This window comes from Rhinatrema bivittatum, chromosome 5, assembly GCF_901001135.1.
Source record: "Rhinatrema bivittatum chromosome 5, aRhiBiv1.1, whole genome shotgun sequence".
NCBI classification, from domain to species: Eukaryota; Metazoa; Chordata; class Amphibia; order Gymnophiona; family Rhinatrematidae; genus Rhinatrema; species Rhinatrema bivittatum.
The window spans coordinates 383,401,405-383,427,275 of record NC_042619.1 but is presented as its reverse complement, the minus strand read 5'-3'; the positions used below and the strand labels follow the sequence as shown (position 1 = coordinate 383,427,275).

Genomic DNA, 25,871 nt, shown 5'->3' with positions numbered 1-25,871 from the left:
ATAATTTGGCTCTGTGCAGGCCGTTGAAGATTATCTTCTCTATACTTTGATGGTACAGGCTTTTTGTGCAAGTGATATGCATCCACAGTTAAATGTCAGTTTTACAGGGTAAACAGGGAATTCCAGATTTCATTAAAGAACATTTGAAATTGTAGACTTTTAAAACAAAAAGTCATAGCTGAATTTTATAGTACTCATATAATCAGAAATTACATTGAAAGACCCTGTCCATAGAACCTACAAAGCTTGTGCATGATCAGACTAAGGGGTCTATATACTAAACATTTTTATTATAGACAAAATAAAAAAAAAACCTTTAGTACATCAGGTTCTAAGACAATTTGCTAGTACAAAGAAAGAAGTTCCATTACTGCCAGTAGGTGGCATATGGTCATTATAGTGTCAGCAATAATTATTTTGTACTATGCTAAACTATAGGTTCATCCAGTTATGAATTTCATTCAGACTGGGTAGCTTGTCTTGTAGTTGCTCAAGCTAGTAAATGTCCATCTTCAATAAGCCTTTCTGTATCTCTTGCCTCCTCCAAATAATAACATAAAACCATTCATCCATCTGTTGTCATTTTCACACGAGTATGAGCTGCAGCATACTTTAATGTGACGAGGCACTAGAAATTCAAGAACTGGATGGTGCAAAGTGCTGTTATGAAGCATTTTTGCAGCTGCTCAGAGAAATTATTCCACTATCAGTTCTGCAACATGTTCAACACATTGTTTACACCCCTCATTAAATTATATCAGTCTTGTTTTCTAGGAAATTATTTTATTTTATTGAATACATTTTATGGGGAAAAGCAGTTACGGCAAACAGTGCAGGGGAGATTCTTATTGGCGCTGGCAGTACAATGTCATTAACTTGCATTTCACAGAAATGATCATTGTGTTTTTTGTGTATTCAGTAGCATCGGAAAGTTCTGAAACCTTGCCATAATGATGAAGGATAAATCAGCCCTGTGATCATTTAACATCAGATGCATACAGTTAATGGAGCTCCAAAAGGTGTACTCATTAAGGCAAGGAAAACCTTTTTATTCACATTACTAGTAAGTAATATGCAAGATCGGTGTGCGTGTGCATGTTATTATTTATGTATTTGATTCGTTGCATTTATTTATCATATATTTTATTATCTATATTTATAATGTATTTGATTATTTACTTTTTTATTTTTTGTTAGTTGTAAACCACATTGGGTGGTGTTTTGATGGACCAAAAAGATAGTGTATATAAATTCTAGATTAGAAACATATAGTTATTACCTTTGGAAGAGAAGCCCTGGAGCCTGAACTCTGAGTTGTCATAGTCAACACTGTTGTAATTCCCAGAGCAACTCTTGCAGGAGCAGCATCCATATTTATCCAGAAAGAAACCCAGGATAATATGACAATCAGAAGGCTGGGAATATACATCTGGATTAAATAGTATCCCATCTGGCGTTCCAAGTGAAACTTAACTTCTATGCATGTAAATTTCCCTAAAAATGAAAATTTGCTATAATTAACCAAGCATGTTGATTTTATATCACCTTCAGTTCAAAGTACCCATAGAGGGTTCAACCTCATCAAAAAAAGACAAAACCATATTTTTTTGATTACAAATGTTTCAGAACATTTGTTAAATTTTAATTTTTATGAAAGTAATTAATAATGATCAATGCTAGCCATATAAGGTTCTATATACAAGTCTTGAAATGCACCTCTAAGGCCTGCAGTTTTCTTACCACAGTAGTAACATAGTACATGGTAGCAGTCAAAGACCCAAATAATCCATCCAGTCTACCCAGCAAGTTGTTTATGGTAACAGTGAGGACCTGAATGGACTTGGATCGTCCTAAGCAGAATTCTTTAATGATGCTATATTACAGAGGTGCTTTTTTGATTTAACTGTGCTGAGATCAACACAACTCATTTAAGTTGTGACCTTTAGTAGATAGGGAGGATAACTTTAAAACAGCTGTGCACATACCCATAAATATAGGGTGTATATAGATGTACAGAAATATACTATATTTTATAACCCATTGGTATATGATATGTGCGGGTTATAAAATATGCGCAAATGTGCCCAGCAAACTGCACACATACATAAAATAAACATGCATAAGAACATAAGAAATTGCCATACTGGGTCAGACCAAGGGTCCATCAAGCCCAGCATCCTATTTCCAACTGTGGCTAATCCAGGCTACAAGTACCTGGCAAGAAGTAACAAAACACTAAGTAGATCCCATGCTATTGAAGCCAGCGATAGCAGTGGCTGTTCTCTAAGATAACTTGATTAATAGAAGTTAATGGACTTTTCCTCCAAGAAAGTATCCAAACCTTTTTAAAACCCAGCTACACTAACTGCACTAACCACATCCTCTGGCAACAAATTCCAGAGCTTAATTGTGCACTGAGTGAAATAATTGTCTCTAATTAGTTTTAAATGTTTTGGCCTGACATTGCATCGCATCTTGCCTTTCATTCTGTCTATTTCATTTCGGGATCCACTGTTCCTGCCTAGCGTTTAATCTTTAATCGAGCTCTCCCTCTAGAAGAACAACCCCATCGAGATCTTTATGCTCCCTCAGAGCTGGACTCTAGACCTTGACTTCTGTCTATCATTGTTTCCAGATCCACATTCCTACTTAAATACCTTTGTTAAATGGATGCTTTCCTCCTCCCTTTTCCAAGTTATTTGATTTTTGTCTTATGGCTCAGATACTTTGTCTAATGTTTTTATTAAGTATTATTAAGTATTTATTTTTATTTATTTATCCATTGATTAAGTATGCATTATCTGCTTTCGAGTAATGTTATGCTCCCTGGTTGTTTCAATGGGTGTTTTCAAAGTCCCAGTATCCCAGCTGTTTTCCCCGCTTGTTTCCATGTACAGTTCAAATGTATCTCAATTATTTATTTTTCCCTCATGTTCCATGTAACGCTCCCAGGCGATGTTTTCAAGATACAGTGTAAACCGGTGTGATTTGTATTCTATACAGGAATGTCGGTATATAAAAGTTAAAAATAAATAAATAAATGTGCTACTTGCTAACTTCATGGAGTGCCCTCAAGTCCTTCTATTATCCGAAAGAGAAATAACCAATTCACATCTACCCATTCTAGACCTCTCATGATTTAAAGACCTCTATCATATCCCTCCTCAGCCATCTCTTCTCCAAGCTGAACAGCCCTAACCTCTTTAGCCTTTCCTCATAGGGAAGTTGTTTCATCCCCGTTATCATTTTGGTCGCCCTTCTCTATTATCTTCTCCATCGCAACTATATCTTTTTTCAGATGTGGCGACCAGAATTGTACACAGTACTGAAGGTACGGTCTCACCATGAAGCGAATCAAGGCATTATGACATTTTCTTTTTAATTTACCATTCCCTTCCTAATAATTCCTCAAATTCTGTTTGCTTTTTTGACTGCCACAGCACACTGAGCTGACGATTTCAATTTATTATCTACTATGATGCCTAGATCTTTTTCCTTGGTGATAGCTCCTAAAATGGAACCTATCATCATGTAACTACAGCATGGATTATTTTTCCCTACATGTATCACCTTGCACTTGTCCACATTATATTTAATCTGCCATTTGGATGCCTAATCTTCCAGTCTTGCAAGGTCCTCCTACAATTTGTCACAATCCACTTGTGGTTTAACTTCTCTGAATTATTTTGTATCATCTGAAAATCTGATGATCTCATTCATCATATTCCTTTCCAGGTCATTTATAAATATATTGAAAAGCACTGGTCCAGGCACGCCACTGTTTACCCTGTTCCACCGAGAAAATTGATCATTTAATCCTACTCTCTGTTTTCTGTCTTTTAACCAGTTTGTAATCCATGAAAAGACATCACTTCCTAACCCATGACTTTTTAGTTTGCGTAGAAGCGTCTCATGAGGGGTGTTGACAAACGCCTTTGGAAAATCCAAATACACTACATCTCTACGGTTCAACTTTATCCACATGTTTATTAACCCCTTCAAAAAAAGTAGCAGATTTGTCTAAGTAGCGGTACAGTAGGAGGATGGCTTAAAGTTCTACTTATCTGGCTAAATAAGATAGCCAGATAAGTCTTAAATAGTGCTACTTATCCATATAAGATGTTTGAGATATCCATCTATCATGCTTAGCCGGAGAAGTGGCACGCAACTACTATATCTGCACATTTTTATTTCTAATTATAAAAATATATGCATAGAGATTTCATCCACATAATTTACATGCATTTACTCCCCTTAAGTCAGGTTTTATGAAATTAAGTTGGGAGATTTTCTAATGCGTGCAACAATGAAATTATCATTGTTAATAATTAATCTCCTAGTTCGCCCAGTCCATCTGTCGGTGATTGAGACCCTCCTGGCTCTTCAGCCTCAACTCCCCCATTTCACCCAGACCCTCCCAGTCAGTATTTCACTTTTAAGACCTTTACAATCACTTCCTCCACATAAAGAGCAGGTGTAAATATAGGCAAGTAAGCTGCCAAACCTACACGCGGAAATCTCTTATAAAACAGCAACTTATATGTGTAAATATTTTCCCCTCTCAAGAATGCCCCGGACTGCTCTCTTTTTACATGCAGAGATTTATTTTTCAAAAATGAGTATGTGGTATTTACATGCATATATGCTGATTATATAGGCACAACATTTGAAAATTCCGCTTATAGTTTACAGTAGGTCACTTCACCTATCTTATTGTTTTTCTAGTAGGCCAGTACTTAACCTTTATAACTGATCATAAAGTATGTTGTGTTAAGCAACAGGCCCAGCGATTTACCAGACAATGCTTAATTACTATTATTAGCAACCTCAAGCTGTTTTAATCCAATTGTTCAGTTCTCTAGCCTTGTTCTTCACTTCACCTCAACTATCTTAAAGCAGCATGTCTCAATTCTTTTGTTTTAAATAGTTCAGTTGACAGTTAAAAAAAATCACTATACTTGCCCCTTTTTCTCATTTAAATTTTATGAACAAGTACTTATTAGAAACCTTCCTTCTATTTAACCAGCCCCACTATTATCATTTAAGCAAATCACAGTGCTACTATTCTAATCCTTATCAGAAATAAAGATGTACGAGTCCCTTGTAAATGGTATGCCCACAATTTGATGAATCTGTACAATAATTCTACAGATGCACTGAATTAGCTTGACAAACATTTTTTTTTTTTCAAAATTGAATTCTTGTTGGATTATTGAGCAAATCCACAGCAAATGTCTTGGAATCCACAAATGCATTACAAAATTTTAGGATCAGCTTTGGATTTTCCCCAGGTTCCTCAGAAGATCACAGGAAAATCTGAAATTTAATTGGAATCAGGCTGAAATCCTCTGTTTCACATTTGACTTTGAATTATGCGCATATCACTTAACAGAACCCCCGAGCAGCCATCATACTGATACAAGTAATACATGAATAAAGCAAAAACAGCTGAAGAATATTTTTAGAAACATGAAATATAGTCATAATCAGCCAAATCTTCAAAAAGGTCCGTGGCACACACAGATGGATATGTGGAGATTTATGTTAGCATTTAATAAACTACATTGCAGGATCTACACAGTGTATAAAATATTAAGCATATTTCTGCCCTGTGATTCATCTTCTAGCTATAGTGGTTGTAGGTCTTTTATGATTTTTCTTGATTTTATTCAGCTCTGGGTTGTATGCAGCTACAAGGGCTACTCACTCTATGCTTTTTATTTCTTCCTATTGCAGTGGATTTGTCCTGGCTGTGTCTCCAAAACAAAAACATTAGTTTTTGTTACTTTTTGTTAGGGCGCGTTAACAGGAGTTAGCGCGCACTAAGCCGAAAAATAATGTTTTTATGAAAAAAAAATGCCGATCCACGGGAATACGAGATTTTCCCGCAGCCACACGAACCCGAAAGTGGAAATGATGGGGCACCCAATGCACATCTCTAGCTGTTATTACCATAAGAAAATTGCTGGGCATGGCAGACTGAATGGACCATTTGGTCTTTTTCTCCCATCATAACTATGTTGTTATTTTAAGAAGGACAGACTAGGCAGCAATAGTAGTACAACAACACAGCAAGGTGCAGAACCAAGAAAGAGGCAGGATCATACGCTAGACATGCTGGCCAGACTGCACTTTCCTTGCCTAGTATGCCAATGGGTCTGTGGCCATGTCCTCGATGGGCTCTGTGAACTACAGTATGACTGAACTTTGTACTGGGAGTCTCCTATTCTGGGTGGGAGGGATACTGAGCTCTGCTGCTTACTTTTGTAGCTATGGCTGCAGAGCCCATTCTGCTAAGTCTACATGAGGGAAGCAGAAACATGCTGGGGAGGAATGGGTATCTGACGAGGTGTTGCTCATGTGAGGTGCATTAAAACCTGAGAAACAGTAAAAATTCTCTTAGCAGATCTGACATGCCCTTTAATTTCTTTGGCAAGACACTACTGCTTTCAATTGGTGTTCTTCATAAAATAACAAAATATTGCATTTAGAAATTAATTTATATAAACAATTGTAAAAATGCTTACCGGTGTTGTAGTGCTTTGTACAATAACCAAGTTCCTTTTCATCTTTCAAAATAAATTGTGGGAGAGTTAAACCTTCAGCTACTTGCACAGGGCCATTACTCAGCCATTCAAATATCAGGTCATTCATGGTGTATCCAACTAGAGTAAACAAATTATAGGTCATTAGATGGTAAAGAGAGGAGATATCTGAAGCCAATGTATATAAAACATGACAGCATGAATACTTTCAGATTTTCTTAGAAAAAGCTTTCACAATATGCCCAATATGGGTATGCATTCATTTAAAATGAATGCAAAAAATACAATGAATGCAGTTCATTCTAAATGGAATTAACTGAAAATAACCTCCTATGAACATACTCTAACATTTTCATACATTTTTATATTCATGGCATTAGAAAAAGGGGGGCTTCCCATGGTCCTGTCAACCCTCAGGGACTGGGCCTCCCTGGGCCCTTCTGACCCTAGATCTGGTCCAAAGCATGAATGTGGCCTGTCCAGATCCTACCCAGAGTTAGCCTGGAGCCTGTCTTCAACCTGCCCAGAGCCAGGCTGGAACCTGCCTGGTCTAGCCTCCCCACCACACCACCACCTTTCAAATGTGCCAGGGAGTGCCCACTTTATCCCCCAATTACCTCCTTCCTGGAGCCTGTGTGTCAGAAGGGTCCAGGGGGGCCCAGTCCCTGAGAGTTGACAGGACAACTCATTCACTTCTCCTCACAAGACTAGATTATTGCAATGTGGTGTTACATGGTCTTTACTGTATAGATTAGATGAATTCAAATGGTACAGAACACTCCTGCTAAGCTTATTTTCAGAGTCTAGGTTTGATTATGTAATCCCCCTTCTGATTGAGCTACATTGGCTTCCAGTCACTTTATAAATCCAGTTTAAGATTGGATACATGCTGGGGCATCCTCTTATATCTTTCTTCTCTAATCTCTCCTTACTTACCATCACTGTTGTGGTTGTGGGCCCTTGTGCAGTGGCATGCTTGGTGCAGCCTAGTAGGTGAGCCCACTAGGCCCACACAGAAAGCTGGCAACACACCCCTGACTAGGACTGATCTAAATTACCTATACAAGCCCTGTTCCCTATAGGTGGAGCCCTTGGGATCCAAGGGCTAGCAGAACTTAGGGAAGTGTCCCAAAGGGTGGTCAGAAAGAGAGAGTCCAAAGCCAGGCTGATGTCGACAGGCTGTGATCAGATGGTTACCAGGTACAGACGGTCAGGGCAAGTGGTGAACAAGGTGTAGTTGGTATCCATAACTGAGGTCAGTGGCAGGCAGTAGGCAACAGAGTTGTCCGGGTCTGTAGCAAAGTCAATACCAGGAGATCAGGCAGTGAAGAAATTGGGACAGGATGGGCAACGAACAGAAACAAGGCAAGGCAGCTGGGTCAGGAACATGATGGGCAGGATCTGGAACATGGCAGGCAGGATCAGAAAGCAACTACAGAGACTACAGGAGGATCTGTTGCTGAGGCAAGGTAGGGAGTGTGGCTAGGATTTAAATACCCCAGTCACATGATGGCATCACTGAGCACTGGTGGTCTGTTTCCCATCATACGGCCTTGAAGAATTAGCATGCCATTCACATGCATGCCTAAGGGAGAGCCAAGAGGGAGGAGGCCATGTCATCGGCATTCGGTTTGAGTATGGCTGGTCATGGGATATCCTACCGCCAGCCAAAACATTACATCCACATTCACTATGCTCTTCTCAGAAAGAGCTATTAGTGGTCCCTTCTACTAGAGAAATATGTTTTGAAAGATCTAGAGAAATCTGTTTTTTATTTTCCTATCTCTAATGCCTATAGAATTAATTACCGCTTAGTGTTCATCTTGAAAAAGGCTATATAAAATTTGGAAAGACCCTTAAGACTCATTTTTTTCTACAAGCTTATCTGCACCTTAGTTCTATCTCTCTATTATGTTTTATGTTCTTTGTGGTTTTTATGCTTTATTTTATTGTCTTTTTATAGTTTTATTTTATTTAAATTTTTGTAATGTTTTTATATTTTATACTTGCTAGTGCTGTTGTTCATATTAATGTGCTATGCACATCACTCTGTTTTATTAATGTAATAAGTTGTGATTCATCAAGATATAATAAACATAAGCAATAAACATTACGAGCAAAAACTGAAATGTTACTATGTATGTTCATTTCCCAATTATTTATAAATGCATAAAAAAGAGCAATATACAAAATATTGAACTTTGTACTGCCCCACATCAATAAAAGCTACTACCAGTTGTGAACCAACTTGCTAGTTATCAATTTGCAAATTTAATTCCAATTCATATTTCCATACTTTATTAAAAAAAAAAATATGAATATAATAATGCTTTTGCAAAGCTGAAATAAACTTTACTTGCTACGTTGTTGAAGGAACTGACCATGACAGCCCCATGTCCCTTAAATCCCCTTCAGAGAATCCCATCATTACCACTTGTTTTGATTATATTGATTTTGTACCCATTCCCTTAGCATCTCTTCTGAAAGTTAAATCTCCTTTTAGAAGACCACTAACATGCATTCTTTGTTAGCTAAATTTCCCATTGTTACATCATTGAAAACCAATACACAATACAAGCTTTTTGGGATCTTTGTTTTCTCCAAATACCCATTCAAATATATTTCCTGGCCTGTCTTTAAAAAGACTAATAGTGACCCTTAGCTATTACTGTATTATAAAACCCTTTTTGCATTAATATTTATACCTTCTTGTAGTTCTTAGTTTTTCATATAACAATTTTGCTTCATAAATTCCTTAGAGATTTAATTATATTTCTTATTTATTTATTTAGTTATTTATTTGTTTTTATATACTGACATTCAATACAAGATATCACATATCACAAGTGGTAACCTTGGACCTTCTGTTATTAATAATTTGAAAATATTTCTCTGGTTGTCTCATGTCATACCTCATTACTAAGCCACAATGAGGCTGATTCACTAAAGCTCACCCTAATATATTTTTCATCCTAAATCCTATTCACTAAAGGCATGATTTTAAATTTTCACATGTAAAACTGGGTTTTACTCATGTAAATGCACTTTACCTGTGTAAGGGGGTCATTTTCCTTGGTCTTTGTGTCTGTATCAAGTGTTGTTAATCTCTGTGCTAAACCTTGCAAAAGGTGAGTGACGAGTGGAGAGAATGAAATATAGCAGAAGTGTCTGATTTTTTGATTGCATAACTATGGGCCTTATTTTCCAATATCGCATTGGTAACGCATTAGGGGGCGTTACCAATGCAAATGAGGCTTCTTTCGTGCAGTGGGGAAAAATCGCGTGCGGCGATGTTTTCGCCATTCACGAAAACAGTAGCGCCGCACGCGATGTTTATCGCGGTGCACGATAGTTCCAGACAGCCTGTTTTGAGAGAGAGAGAGAGAGAGAGAGAGAGAGAGAGAGAGAGAGAGAGAGAGAGAGAGAGAGAGAGAGAGAGAGAGAGAGAGAGAGAGAGAGAGAGAGAGAGCGCCTTACTATAGTGCCTATGCCCTACATAGGTATTTTAACCCCTATGGGAGGGCCACCTACTAACTCGGGGTGGGGATTAGGTATGAGCGTCGGGGGTTGGGGGCCACTTTCGCATTCCACATGAGACCTACGGACAGAACAGTGCTCTCTAGTGCAGATTTGCTGGCCGTCGGAGTGAGGACGCTCACTCCAAGCGGAGATTTGGCCAACATTCTCTCCACCTAGCATGTTGTTGCCCAGGTAGAGTGTCCATCAAGCTAGGTAGAGAGAACGTTGCCCAAACCACTTCTTGGAGTGAGCGTCCTCACTCCGACAGCCAGCAAATCTGCACTAGAGACCACTGTTCTGTCCGTAGGTCTCATGTGGAATGCGAAAGTGGCCCCCAACCCCCGACGCTCATACCTAATCCCCACCCCGAATTAGTAGGTGGCCCTCCCATAGGGGTTAAAATACCTATGTAGGGCATAGGCACTATAGTAAGGCTCTCTCTCTCTCTCTCTCTCTCTCTCTCTCTCTCTCCCCCAGCCTGAAACAGGCTGTCCGGAACTATCGTGGATGGCGGTAATCCTTTTCAGGCCCGTAACGCAGTCCATAACGCGAGGTTTGAGTTGTAGTTATTAGCCGCGCTAGCAGCCGCGCTAACACTGCGGCTGTTTCGCCGCACACGATACACAGGTTCCCGCTTTACATATGCTCCGCCCCCTGAATACCAAATAACTAATTTGCATTCGCAAATCGCGTTAACAGCTGTTAACGCGATTTGCGAATTTATCGCACGCGGTAAAGTGCTTGGAAAATGAGGCCCAATGATTGGAATACAAATGCTGTTAGTATGCTTAGGTGGGTAAGTGCTGAGCTGAGGGAGAGAGCATGAGCTTGATAGGACATGACATATGAATGTGAGGATGAACAGTGGTGTATAGGTCATGCTGGAATGGAGAAGAAAGAAGAGTCCAGTGTTAAGGCCCTGCAGTCACAGAGAATAAAAGCGAGCAGGAGGGGTGGAGAGGAGGAGGAAGGGCATGAAAGGAAATGGCAAGAAAGCAGATATACCCAACAGCATTGACCAGCAATACTGGATATAAGGAGGAGCACAAGCCTGAGTCATTGGTATGGAGGAAAAGACTTGGTTTCGATACTCTAATACACCCAAAAATAGAGCAACTAATTCTTGAAATGTACTCAATACAATTACCACATTCAGCTAAAGAAAGAAGTATCACTAAAGGACCTGTCTACAAAGAAGCATGAATTGAAAGCAATTGGAGCATAAGTCTGCTGCCTTATAATGCAACCCATGTAATTTATATTGAATATTTCTAACCTACTAGTCCTAAAAATACTTGCTCTTAGCAGCTGACAAACTACATTAAACACTAAAGCAACTGGGGAAATGAAGCTTGCATTTGACCACACCACAGCAAGACAAATTGGTCAAATTGGCTGAGTAGAGTACAAGAAAGTCAATGTGGCATCATTGGACCTGAAGTTATCTTCAGCCTCTCAGAGAAGCGGGAGACTCTTGCACATGCATGGCAAGCTCAAGTCAGTAGTTTCCCATCTCAAAGCAAGGTCTAATTTGTGAAATCAATGGGCCGGATTTTAAAAAGTTTACGCGCGTAACTGCTCTTATGCGCGCCAGGCCTATTTTATAAAGGCCCGGCGACGTGCGTAAAGCCCCGTGATGCATCTAAGTCCCGGGGCTTGCAAAAATGGATGGGGGAGGGGCGGTCCAGGGGCGGTCTGGGGGTGAGGACAGAGGCCTCCAACACAGTGACCATTGCCAGTGTGTTGAAGGATCCGGCGCGCGCAAAAGATAAAATAAAAATTTGGGGGGGGGGGAAAGGTTAAGGGAAGGAGTGGGAAGGTCAGGTTAGGGGGAGGGAATGGGGGAAGGCAGTGCGGTCGGCGCGTGCGTGTGCCGACCCCTGATTTTATAACTTGCATGCGCCTGCGTGCGCAAGTTATAAAAATGGGTGTACATGTACGCGCGCCGGGTAGTGCGCGCATGTCGCCCGCGTGCAACTTTTAAAAATCTACCCCAATGATATCGCGCGTGATATATTTATACATACTGTTTAATGATGTGTATTGATTTTATTTTTTATGAGTGTTGTTATCAGGGAGAAAGAGTGTCCCAGGGATTGGTCTGAGGTCTGCTCAGTTTGGTGCTGGTGTCTCGTGCTTGGAGCCATAGGCTGGCTCAAAGAGTGCTAGTTTCAGATGGCAGATAGCTTTGCTGTATGGCCCCGCCCCTGAAGATCTGGATTGGTCCTCAGGGGATTCAAAAGGCGTGCTGGAGCACCTGGAAGGGCTCATTCACACTTTGTGTGTTAGGCCAGAGGGAAAGTACTTTTCAAAAGTATTCCTACAGGCAAAGTAGTGCTTTACCAACAACAATGACCCTTTAGAAAATTGCACAGTTGATGCGGGCATAAAATTATATGCAGAGGTAAAGCCTTGGCATTGACTTACATGCACACTTTTTGATTTTAAAGTACGTGCAGAAACATTTCTTGGTGAAACTAAACGCACCAAATAGCAGGTGTAACTGTGCGCGTGTAGTTTTGCCAGGTTCATTTTCAAAGCTTTATAAAATAGCCTGACTGTGCGCACAGGTGCGCTCAATTTAAAATGGGCGTGCGCTTGTGCGTGCAAATGCCGCTTCCACCACGTAAGTGTGTGTGGGGGATTTTAAAAGGCGCGAGCACCGACGCCATTACCAGTCTTCCCAGTTCATTCCCAGTTTGCTCGGGTAAGGAATAGGACTTCCAAACCCAACTCATTTAATTACCTCCCTTTTCCTCTCTTTGCCTGCCGATCTGTCTATTTTTCTCTTTATTTTATTACTTACACATTATCCGGAGCAGAAGTAAAGATAACCCAGCAGGGGACCCCGGCACTCGCCCGTATGTGCGTAATTATTTGCACACTAATTTCAATGTGAAATCCAGGAAAGTCCGTGCCCTGCTCAGACCACACCCATACCCATATCCGTTTTGGGAACTTTTCATTTGTGTGCACAGCAGGAGATACGCTTTTCTTAAACTTTTAGCTGTGGATGGTCGTACACGAAAAATAAAACATATATCTTCCAAATATAAATGAATGTTACTTTTCATGTACATTTGTTTTTTACCTAATGTGTATATTTTTAATATTTATATCTTGCAGATATGCTCATTTTCATTTCCTTCCTTTATTTCCTTCTAAGCACATCCACTTTATTCATTTTTTTTTTAGAATAAAAAAATGAACACATACAAACTGAAATTTCAATTTCACGTTTATCTATCTTCTATATAGAAACAGAGAAATGATGGCAGAAATGGTCCATCCAGTCTGCCCAGCAAGCTTATGGTAGTATCTGCTGAGCTGTGTAGGTTACCACCATGCTTATCAGTTTCCCTCACCGTAAAAGTCAGGGCCCTCGTTGGTTGCTAGTTGAATACAATCGCTGTTATGCCTCGCCATTAAAGCAGAGAGCAATATTAGAGTTGCATCAAAGTGTCGGGCTTATTGGTTAAGGGTAGTAACTGCTGCATCAGCAAGTTAAACCCATACTTATTTGTTTCCCCAGACCATAAAAGTTGTGGCCCTCATTGGTTACAGTTTGAATCCAATTCCCCTCCCCCCCCTCCCCCTGTTGAAGTAGAGAGCCATGATGGAGTTGCATCAAGAGTTTGAAGGCTTATTATCACCTCCTTTTTCTTAACCATATCTATTGTAGCACAAGTTGTATTGGAAGGCAGACTTTTAACCATGACTGCAAATCAATAAATGTACAATTCACGAACTCTGGAATTAGAAACCCCTAAGCAGCCAAAATATATAAAATTCTAACCCCTATTGTTATTATGTTCTCAGCTATTTGTCTCCTTCTACTCTTTTTTCCAGCTACCTATGCTTCCAAATTTATCCTCCTTGTTGATTGTAACTTTGCTCCTTCGGTTAAATGATTATTTATTATTTATTGTTAAAGTTCCTCCCTGTTTTATGTAAACCGATTTGATATGGTTATGAAGGTCGGTATAGAAAAATGTTAAATAAATAATTAATAAATAAATAACTAAGACCAGATGGCATGTGTTTTCTAATTATACAATTAAAAAAATAATTTTACAATTTCTCTACTAGGTTACTCACAGCTCTCCAGTTGCATTGCACATGTCTGTACATCCATGGGAAAATTCTTCAAGTCCATTGGACATGATAAGATTAAAGTCAGCCTATAAGTGGGCAAGAGATATACTGTAATTAGTACAATCACAGAATTTACAAATGTCTATTTTTATTTATTTAAAAAAAAATTTGTAGTCCACTAATCTGAAAATCTTAGCGTATACCAATAAATGCACATAATAAAATCAGCAAAATACAATCAACAAAATATCTAAAAGTACAGAACACAAACAAATTAAACATTACAAAAAAATTATGAAGGTATATTCCAAGCATTTAATTCTTGAAATGGCACAAACTTGACAAGGTAACAAACAGAAAGCAAATGTGCCTGCTATTAAAGATATGTTAGAATGCAGGCATTAGTGTGTTCAGTATCCAAAGATACCTTTAGCTCAAGAAAAATGTCAATTGCATAAATACATTTATTTCTGTAATAATTCTCAGTCATTAAAATGTAAGCAAAAAGGCACAAGTGGTTATGGAACTGAGAACCTTTCACACATGGGTGAATTTTCAAAACATTATGCATGTAAAATTTATCATATACACACGTAAGTAGTCTCTACTTGCGTATTCCATATTTTATAAAAGTAAAAAAATATGCAGCTATTTTCATTTTCATGTACACATATATGCGTGTTAAAATGGGCAGTCTAGATGCATTCGGGGGGGGGGGGGTGTCAGCATTTACACACTTAAATTGTGATTTTAAAAAACACATGCATACATTTGCCATTTTACTTGCATATTTTTATATCTGCTAATTATCTAGCGTAAATGATAAATGTGTTTATTGTGTAGTACTGACTGAGTAGGAAGTCTGGGTGAAGTGGGGGGGAGTTCAGGCTGTAGAACCAGGAAAGTCTCAATGACCAAGACAAGGACTGGGCAAACTAGTAGGCTAATTAGTAAACTGATTATTTTTATATATGAGCACGTATTTTAAGACTGGCCAGAACATATGGGGTAGATTTTAGAACCCTGGTGCCTGTAAATTCTGGGATTTATGTGCGTGGCCGGGCCTTACTCTCACCGGCCTATTTTCAAATGGGCCCGGCCACACGCGTAAACCCCGGGACGCGTGTAAGCACTGGGGCTTTAAAAGGGTGCAGTCCGGAGGGTGGGGCGTGGCTAGAGGCGCCCGGTACAGTGGGAATTTGCCGATGTGCCGGGGAATCACGTGCCAGCAGGGTTCTGGCGTGTGCAACTTTCTCCTCCTTTACAGGAGCAAAAGGTAAAATGAAATAATTAGGGGTAGCTAGGATAGGGATGGGGGAGGGCAGGATAGGGGAAGGGTGGTTAGGGTAGAGGGTTGGGAAGTTCCCTCCCAGTCCGCTCAATTGGAGCAAACTGGGAGGGAACTGGGGACGGCCCCGATGCGTTGCCACGTGTATTTGCAAACTTTTACCCCCCTTGCGTGCTCTGACCCAGAATTTTATAACATACACGCGCCAGCACGTTCATGTTATAAAATTGCGTGTCCATGTGTGCATGCCGGGTAATGAGTATTTTATGAAAATCTACCCCTATATGTGCATATATTTTTAAAATAGGAAATGTGCATGGTTTCAATGCCTTGATATACGTAGTTTCAATGCACATGCACAAATATTTGGGGGTAGATATGCATGTACTTTATAGAGTGCGCATGTTTGATATGAGCGGGTTATAAAATACTAGCTGAGATCTACACATAGGGGCATATTTTCAAAGGGGTACGCGCGTACCACTCCAAAAACCTGCCCCAAGCTCCCCCTGCACGCGCCAAGCCTATGTTGAATAGGCTCGGCGGCGCACGCAAGCCCTGGGACACACGTAAGCCCCGGGGCTTTTCTGGTGGGGGGGGGGGGGGGGGCGTGTCGTGGCCGGCGCGTCATCAGGGGGCATTTTGGGGGCGGGGCCGTGGGCATGGTTCCGGCCCAGGGGCATTTCGGGGGTGTGACTGAGGCCTCCGAAACTACTCCCGGGCCGGAGCATCATGCACCGGCAGCTGGCCGGCATGTGTGAGTTACGCCTGCCTCGGGCCTGCATAACTTTTATAATAAAGGTAGAGGGGGTTTAGATAGGGCTGGGGGGTGGATTAGATAGGGGAAGGGAGGGGAAGGTGGGGAGAGGTGGAAAGAAAGTTGCCTCCGAGGCCGCTCCGATTTCGGAGCGGCCTCGGAGGGAACGGAGGCAGGCTGCGAGGCTCGGTGCGCGCAGGCTGCCGATTTTGCGTAGCCTTGCGCGCGCCATCCCCGGATTTTAAAAGATATGCGCGGCTACGTGCGTATCTATTAAAATCTCGCATACTCTTGTTAGCACCGGGTTCATGAACAAAAGTACGCATGCGTGTACTTTTTAAAAATCTGCTCCATAGACATGTATGCGCACATGGGGCCATGCATAGTTGTTTGAAATTTATCCTCTACATATGTAATGTTATCTACATATAGGGGCAGATTTTCAAAGGCTACGAGTGTAACCCGAGAAAATTTGATCCTGCGCGCGCCGAGTCTATTTTGCATAGGCTCGGCAGCGGGCAAGCCCCGGGATGCGCGTATGTCCCGGGGCTTGCAAAAAGGGGTGGTCAGGGGGCGAGGTGGTGGATCAGAGGTGGTCTGGGCATGGCCGGGGGTGTGGCAGCGGTCCGGGGGTGGTCCAGGGCTCCAGCACAGCGGCATGTGCTGGGGCATGGCACGCCGGCGTGTGCAAGTTAGCCTGCCTCGGGCAGGCATAACGTTTTTAACAAAGTATGGGGGGGGTTTTAGTTAGGGCTGGGGGTGGGTTTGATAGGGGAAGGGAGGGGAAGGTGGGGACGGGCCAGAGAAAAAGTTCGAAGGCCGCTCCAATTTCGGAGAGGCCTTGGAGGGAATGGGGAAAGCCATCTGGGCTCCCCTCGGGCTCGGCGCGTGCAAGATGCACATCTGTACACCCCCTTGCGCGCGCCGACCCTGGATTTTATAACGTGCGTGCGGCGGTGCGCGCACGTTATAAAATCGGGCGTAGATTTGTTCACCCTGGGTTGTGCGAACAAATCTACGCCCGCACATGTTTTAAAATCTGGCCCATAGCAGCAATTTTCAAAAATTGTTTTTATGGGTAAAATACTGTTTTACTCTCAGAAATGGCTTTGAAAATTGCCCTCTTAAAATGACATGAGTCTGCTTCTTTGCAAATTTACCTATATGGATTATTTCAGGATTATAATCCTTCAAGCCACTTACCTAGTAACAATATCTATATATTAATGTATTATTTATTGTCAATATGCATATTGTAATCTGACTTGTGACTTTTTATTAGGAAAGGCAAACTATAATTTATTTTTATTTGATTTATTTGATTTATATTCCTCCTTTCAGCCACATCTAATCAGAATATATTCAGGTACTGTAGATATTTTCCTGTGCCCATAGAGCTCACAATCTGTTTTTCCCTGAGGCAATGGTGGGGGATGTGACTTGCCTAAGGTCACAAGGCGTGGCACTGGGATTTGAACCCTGACTTGCTGCGCTGACTTACTTAAATATTCATATTCACCTGGTTCAAATTTCTTTATTTACAGATTTTTTTTATACTACCTGTGATACGCAATTTGCAACAAAATATAAATTACAAAGCAACGATTAAAAGATTTACATACAAATATTGAAAGATTTAAGTCTGTATCTGTGAATATTCACATAAATTCAAACCAATAAAAATAATCATTTGGATTTGGAATCAGTTTATTTATTTATTTATTTCAATATTTGTATACTGGCAATCAAAATTTCTTATCAGTTTCCATGAATACATCCTTAGTCAGCATATAACATAAAATTACCGTATATATCAAGTTAAAAAGCAAGCAAAATTAAAATAACTAATTTAAGATAAAAACATGACTGGCAAAGTAAATAATAAATTAATCAGCAATCATGAATGATTTATAAACTTTTTAAACTCCCACTGAAATAAAGACAATTTATTTCAAATCACAAGAAATATTTATATATAGTGGAAGGTCTGTTCATAAGGCCCATGCTTTCACATAAATATTACATGCCTCGGGTTAATTATAATCATTATAATCCACCCCAATATCACCATTCCCTATTTTTGTTTCTTTTATGAAAATTGCAGTTAAAAATAGAGAGAATCTTACTCCCCTTTGTTGTTATCATTCGATAAACGTATTCAGCTGATGAATCGGCCTGACATAGTGCTATGTTTCTCCCATTGCCGCATCAGGGGCTTCTGACAAAGCTTGTTATTTCAGTTCTTCAGTGTGGAACTGCAAGACGTAAATACAGTTTGAGAGAACACCGACAAGTTAATACTAATACAGGCTTGTTTTATTGTAAACTACCTTTAGATGTGGTCAGTTTCTGGTCATGCAAACGTCTTCTCATCACATATCTAAGAGAGTGAATGCATTGCTCAGAAAGGCTGATTTCTATCCTGGTGCATATGATGTCACATATGTTTAAACTACATCATTATTAATTAGTCAAGGTATGTACTATGTATATCAAATTGTATTACTGAAATAGATGCCATTCAAGTTCCGAATTTAGCCCACCTGGATGTACTGTGTTAAGCCGGAAAATCCAATACTGTTCCCTTCAGCTCAGTATTTTCAACCTGTCCCCTCCCCACCAATCTGCATTGATGTGGTCCAATAAGGACCATTTTAGCTCCTCAAAAGTGTATTGTTTGTCCAAACAATGTTGAATTATAGGAGTATTTATGCACTAGTTTTTGAGGCATCTTTTATATTCAATTAATCGAGTCCAAATATTTCTCTTCATTTTTCCGATGTAGCACAGATTACAGGGACATACAAGCAAATAGATCACAAATGTGGCTTGACATGAGCAGTCATGTAGACATTTAAATTGTTGACCTGTTGAACTTGTCACATAATCAATCCCTCTTTTTTGCAGACAAAATTGACATGCATCAGTACATTCTGGAGGATGTGTAGAATTTTTATTATTCATCGAATCCAATGAGGATCGAATAACCCTCTTTGATGTTATACCCTCTGGAAAAGGCAAACATTGGACCTTCTCCTAGTAATGGATGGTTCTGTAAAATGGACCAGTGTTTCTTAATGATAGGGCATATTTTTGAAGTTAGGGTGGAATGTTGTATCATACAAATCTGTCAATTTGTAGCTTCTCTTTGTACAGATCACATCAAAAGATCATGGATGCTATATAGGGCTCGGCGATATGCCTGTTTAATAGTTGATAAAGGATAACCTTGTTCCAAGAATATTTGAGCCATATTCTTTGCTTGATTCCGTTATAGATGACTTGGATGAAAGCTTAAAAATAACAATAAATTGTTTCTGTCATTGGGTTTCCTATAGAGGGATGTTGACAGTTGGTGTTGGTCTTTCTGAATATGTATATTCAGGAACACGATACTATCTAGGTGATATGTCAGGGTAAACCTCAATCATGTATCCAATTGGTTGAGCCATTGGTGAAATTCTTTCAGTGCTGATTCTGATCCCTTATCAAAAATCATTGATGTATCTTTTCTAACAGTGGATGGGCATCCATCATTCACTTGAACAGATATATTTCTCTTCAAAAGTTGTGACATAGATGATCCCTTCACAAATTTTGAAGTTACATCTATTTGAGTGAATGATGCCATCCATTCATTGTTGGAAAAGATACATTGATGATATCTTTTTGATATGGAAGGGATCCAAATCGGCTCTGAAGGAATTTCACCAATGGCTCAAAATTGGATACACCATTTACCCCGACATATAACTTACAGGATCATTCATTAATTTGTAGGGATGTGAATCGTTTTAGGACGATTAAAATTATCGTCCGATAATTTTAATATCATCTTAAACCGTTATGGAACACAATACAATACAGATTCTAACGATTTATCGTTATAAATCGTTAGAATCGTGAGCCGGCACACTAAAACCCCCTAAAACCCACCCCCGACCCTTTAAATTAAATCCCCCACCCTCCCGAACCCCCCCCCAAATAACTTAAATAACCTGCGGGTCCAGCGGCGGTCCGGAACGGCAGCGGTCCGGAACGGGCTCCTGCTCCTGAATCTTGTCGTCTTCAGCCGGCGCCATTTTCCAAAATGGCGCCGAAAAATGGCGGCGGCCATAGACGAAAAAGATTGGACGGCAGGAGGTCCTTCCGGACCCCCGCTGGACTTTTGGCAAGTCTCGTGGGGGTCAGGAGGCCCCCCACAAGCTGGCCAAAAGTTCCTGGAGGTCCAGCGGGGGTCAGGGAGCGATTTCCCGCCGCGAATCGTTTTCGTACGGAAAATGGCGCCGGCAGGAGATCGACTGCAGGAGGTCGTTCAGCGAGGGTTCCGGCGCCTCGCTGAACGACCTCCTGCAGTCGATCTCCTGCCGGCGCCATTTTCCGTACGAAAACGATTCGCGGCGGGAAATCGCTCCCTGACCCCCGCTGGACCTCCAGGAACTTTTGGCCAGCTTGTGGGGGGCCTCCTGACCCCCACGAGACTTGCCAAAAGTCCAGCGGGGGTCCGGAAGGACCTCCTGCCGTCCAATCTTTTTCGTCTATGGCCGCCGCCATTTTTCGGCGCCATTTTGGAAAATGGCGCCGGCTGAAGACGACAAGATTCAGGAGCAGGAGCCCGTTCCGGACCGCTGCCGTTCCGGACCGCCGCTGGACCCGCAGGTTATTTAAGTTATTTGGGGGGGGGGTTCGGGAGGGTGGGGGATTTAATTTAAAGGGTCGGGGGTGTGTTTTAGGGGGTTTTAGTGTGCCGGTTTTTCGATTTTTCGATTTTTCGATTTTTAACGATGTTCCGGCGAGGGATGGGGTTCGGGAGGGTGGGGGATTTAATTTAAAGGGTCGGGGGTGGGTTTTAGGGGGTTTTAATGTGCCGGTTTTTCGATTTTTCGATTTTTAACGATTTTTCACGATATTTTACCCCCCCAAACGGCAACAATACGATTCCCTCCCCCTCCCAGCCGAAATCGATCGTTAAGACGATCGAGGACACGATTCACATCCCTATTAATTTGCGACAAGCCGTTATTGCACGTGATAATGTCACAACGCACATGATAAATGACATCACAAATTGTGTATGCGGAGTGTGGATGGGATAAATGTAAAATATAGTTGGCTAGCGCTTCCTGCAATCCCTTACACACATTATCACTGGTTTTTATTGCAGCAAATAACTACACCTTTTTTCTTGGCATTTCGGCCAAAAAAATAATTATCGCACCCAGTATCACGTAGCACGGTATTATCATGGTGCGGATCATGCGCGAAAAAAACTCTAAACATAACACACACACACCTACCATGCCTTCCTGGACCAATAAAATCTCCTGTTTTTACCAGCTCAACTCTACTAAAGCCATTTTGTTTGTGTCAAGTGTACTCATAGAGGCTTACATGATGCCTCGCAAGGCTTGCCGCAGATGAGAGCACATTGTATTGCCGGCTCAAGACCTGCTCGAGCCTCCGGCACACAGGCAGCCACAGTGCTGGAGATACAGGGAGCATATATTTCCATCACATACCTCCTTGCTGGGCATGCCAGTTGTGGTTAGCAGGTACTGCCTCAGGTCTTGAGTAATGCAGAAATTATATGAAGACCTTCGAGGGGATCTGGATTCGGTCACCTAAAAGTCCCATGCTGTCCCTGGCCTCACCAAATTCTTGTCTGCCCTCCATTTTACTGCAAGCAGTTCCTTCCAAACCACAGTAGGGGTTGTGGGGGAGATTTCCCAAACCACTTTTTCACACTGTCTCGACCAGGTCATCGAAGCAGTCACTGACCACATTAATCGCTACATCAAAGTTCCTCATGACTGTCAAGAGTTGATAGACTTGAAGAGAAGTTTCTATGCCTTTGCACACTTTCCAAATGTTGTCAGAGCTATCAACTGCACTCATGTGGCCATCATTCTATCCCGTCAGAGGGAGGAGACATACAGGAACAGAAAGCTCTTCCACTCCATCAACGTCCAAGTTGTCTATGACGTTGGAATGTGCATCCTGAGTGTGGTAGCCAGGTACATGGGAGCCACGCACCATTCCTTTATACTTATGCAATTGAGCCTCTTTGACAATTCTGAGGCTGGGCTGTATGGTGATGGTTGGCTTGTAGGTAAGACGTTTTTCTTTGTAAGTTACATGTCTGCCTATGTGTATGTGCATAATAGCACCAAAATGGGGAGGTGGATGTGGGGGAGGACATGATTGGTGGCCTGTAAAGTGACTTGTATTTATGTATGGTGGCCATTGGCCCAGGCCATGCCTTTTTGTCCCTATATTTCACAGGTTGACAAAATGAGTGAGAGCAAACAATGCATGTAACGTAAAGGTTGCCGAGTGAGGAAGCACTATATACTTGGCATGTCTACATTACCAAAAGGCCCTGTTCCTATCCTATCTTTGAAAGGTTTTACAATGTCACTGGTTAATCTCTATCTTCACCCATCCACACTGCCGGCACAGCACCATCACGTCTGGGCCATTACTGATGCATCTGAAAGATTGTCGCACATTGTTTCTGTACAGCTTCACACCGGTTCCACAACCATTATGTTGTGCATGTTGGTGGGTTGCCATATTCCCTATGTGTGTCGACTCAGTAATGGGTTTCTATGGAGAACAGAATGCACAGCTGCCACATTCGCATGTACAGCATGAGGTACGTCTTTTGCTGCTAACACAAATGTGTCACATATATCGATGTAACGTTGACAGCCAGTTACACACCAGTAGCCTTTGCTGGCACATCAGATTTACTACTCATGAAGAGATGAACTCCTTTAGCCTATAGGTAGCCAGTATATATGGTGGCCAACAACATTATGAAAGGCATTTAGGGCATGCCAGTCACCCTTTAAGGCTCAGCAAAGGTACAGGCTACCTTATACAGTCTTACTGGATGCTGTGGTTTGGCAGTCACATCTGCAAGTGGCAATGCTATGATTCATGTGTTTGTTCTATCATTGGCACAGGAGATTCAGGATATGGTTGCAGGCCCTGGTTTCACACCCCCATTTCCATTCCCATCATGCTGGCAGAGACGAGGTACAATGAGGCCTTATGTGCTACTTGCTGCATCATAGAACGCACCTTTGTACTTCTGAAAAGTAATTTTTGCTGTTTGGATAAGAAGGGTAGAGCTTTAATATATGCCCCATCCAAAGTTGCAAGGATTGTGTTGCTCTGCTGTGTATTGCATAATCTGCCTGTACACCATGGAATACCAATGGCCATATGTCCCGATCTGCCCCCGGATCCCCCATGTCTCCCTCCAGCAGCCCAGGAAAGCATGCTGAGTAGCATCCAGATTTGGAAAAATCTTATAGAAAAACACTTTACCTGATAGGCCTCACCTACCATTTCCCCTTCCAGGGGAGGTGCGCCAGAGGCCTGTTAGCTGCTGCTCTCCTCACTATCCCTTTTCTTCCTCTCAATGGTTGGCTGTATAGGTCATCCTGTTGCCTAAACCATGTATGGCTACTCAGCATTCATCTTCACAATGCACCAGTACACTGTACTTGAATACAGTACTGAAAGTTAACAGTACATGAAAAACATGTCACTGCCACCATTTGTTCTGCCTGACAGTAAAAAAAGGCTTGTGTGGCATTGAAGTTTGTTGCCTACCTGCATGGTATTGCCTGAGAGCCATCACCAACAGTCTGCATTCTACCATTCACATATGGATGACATAGTGCCATAAGTGTGATGGTGGTCCACATGGAATGCAACCCTGGAGAGCTACACCTATACAAATGCTCACTGAAGGTGAACTGTGCATGGGAAAGTAACAGGTACACAATTTAATGTTTGAGTGACAGAAAAAAATGTTTATACCCTCATTTGTAAGTGCCTAAAGGTGTGCAGGTGAAGTAATAGCTCTGTACTGAGTGTGCAAACAGTCTCATGGGCACTCCCAGACCAACGTCACAACAGTGCCTCAGCAGTTAAACAGCCAGTGTATGCTAGGATTTATAACCGCATACCTATTTGCAGCATATCTGCATGTCGTCCTCATCTTATTGCCCTGGCTGCAGGTATAGAGAGTGTTGGTTTTGGGTCAATAAAATGTTTAGAATTGTACTGAAATGGGAGCATGTACATACTTAAAAAAACTGCACAGGATTTTAGTGATCACAAAATTGGAGCTACATGGCAACAGTAGCGCACACCTCACACAGGTGTTGGATCACAATTTCCCTTACAGCGTTGCTAAAAGCAATTTTGCTACCTGGTGCAGTTTTCTGTATATGCACAACTCGTTCAAAGGTAGCATTCCTCTTTGGCATTGCATGCATCCCTACACCCATGCACCATAGTACACCAAGCTAGGCAATGTAAACAGAAATGACGGCAGAAAAAGACCAATCGGCCCATCTAGTCTGCCCAGCAAGCTTCCACACTTATTTTCCCATATTTGTTTCACCAACCACCAACTTCAGGGCTCTTGTTGGTAACTGTTTGATTCAAATTTCCTGCCATCCCCTGTCATCGGTGCAGAGAGTAATGTTAGAGTTGCATCAAAGGTGAGCATAAGGCTTATGGTTAAGGGTTGTAACCGATGCATCAAGCAAGTTACCCTGATGCTTATTTACCCAGATTGCACAGATTGATGCCTTGTTGGATGATGTCTGAATGTAAATCCTGTTTTCCTCACTTCCCCCTACCGTTGAAGCAGATAGCAAAGCTGTATATGCTTTCAAAGTGATGTATCAGGCTTAATTGGTTTAGGGTATTAACTGCCGTAATAAGCAGCTACCCATGATTATTTGTTTACCCAGATTGTGAAATTCAGTCCTTGTTGGTTGTTGCCTGAATATAAATCCTGTTTTCCACATTTTCCCCTGCTGTAGAAGCAGAGAGCAGCACTGTATATGTATACAAAATGATATATCAGGCTTAATTGGTTTAGGGCAGGGGTCCCCAACCACCGGTCCGCGGACCGGGACCGGGCCGTGGGAGTTTTTTGCCGGTCCGCGGTGCTGCGGCCCCGCTGCTCTTCCTTCCCTGCTGCCGTTGCCGCTGGGCTATCAGCACGTTCAAGCCCAGCGGGAACGGCAGCGGTGCAAAAAAAAAAAAAAAAAAGCTGTGGCATCCGCGGCTGGCCTTTTCTTCTTCCCGCCCCCCCCCCCCCCCCTTCCCTCTGACCCGGAACAGGAAGTGATACGCGGTGCGCGGGAAGGAGAAAGAGCCGTGCCGCATGAAAAAATAGCAGCGGCGACAGCAGCATCGGCCCCTGAGCAATCGAAGCAGCTGATAATAGGTAAAGGAGACAGCAACGTGAGCCTCCCGCGGCCGATGGGATTCTTCTTTCTTGGCCTGCGGGGGCTGGAGGAGGAGGTGGTGCAGCTACCGTTTGTGCTTGGGGGGGAGGGGAGAGGAAGTGAGTGAGAGAAAGAGAGAGAAGCAGGCAGCCAGCATGTGTGTGATTGACTGGTCAGAGAGCTGATGTGTGTATGTGAGAGACAATGAAAGTGATTGCTCAGGGAGATGACTGATGTGTATGTGAGAGTGTGAGACATTAGTCAGGGAGGTGACTGATGTGTGTGTGTGTGTGAGAGAGAAAAAGCATGGAAGTGAGAAGTCTGGGTATGTGAGAAAGCATGGGCATAAGAAGCCTGATGTTGTGGGGGTGAAAGAAAGCATGGGAGTGAGAAACCTGGGTGAGTGT

The 25,871-nt window shown here is 41.9% G+C and overlaps 1 protein-coding gene across 1 annotated transcript in view; it reads right to left on the bottom strand.

Moving 5' to 3' along the window:
- The window catches only part of GLRA2 (glycine receptor alpha 2), a 209,371-nt gene that overhangs the window by 66,883 nt on the left and 116,617 nt on the right, over positions 1-25,871 (bottom strand). Inside the window, exons 5-7 of the mRNA XM_029601880.1 lie at positions 14,163-14,245; positions 6,528-6,665; positions 1,280-1,494 (exon numbers count right to left, since the gene is read on the bottom strand). Coding sequence (XP_029457740.1) covers positions 1,280-1,494; positions 6,528-6,665; positions 14,163-14,245 — 436 coding nt within the window. The remainder of the gene's footprint in view (positions 1-1,279; positions 1,495-6,527; positions 6,666-14,162; positions 14,246-25,871) is intronic.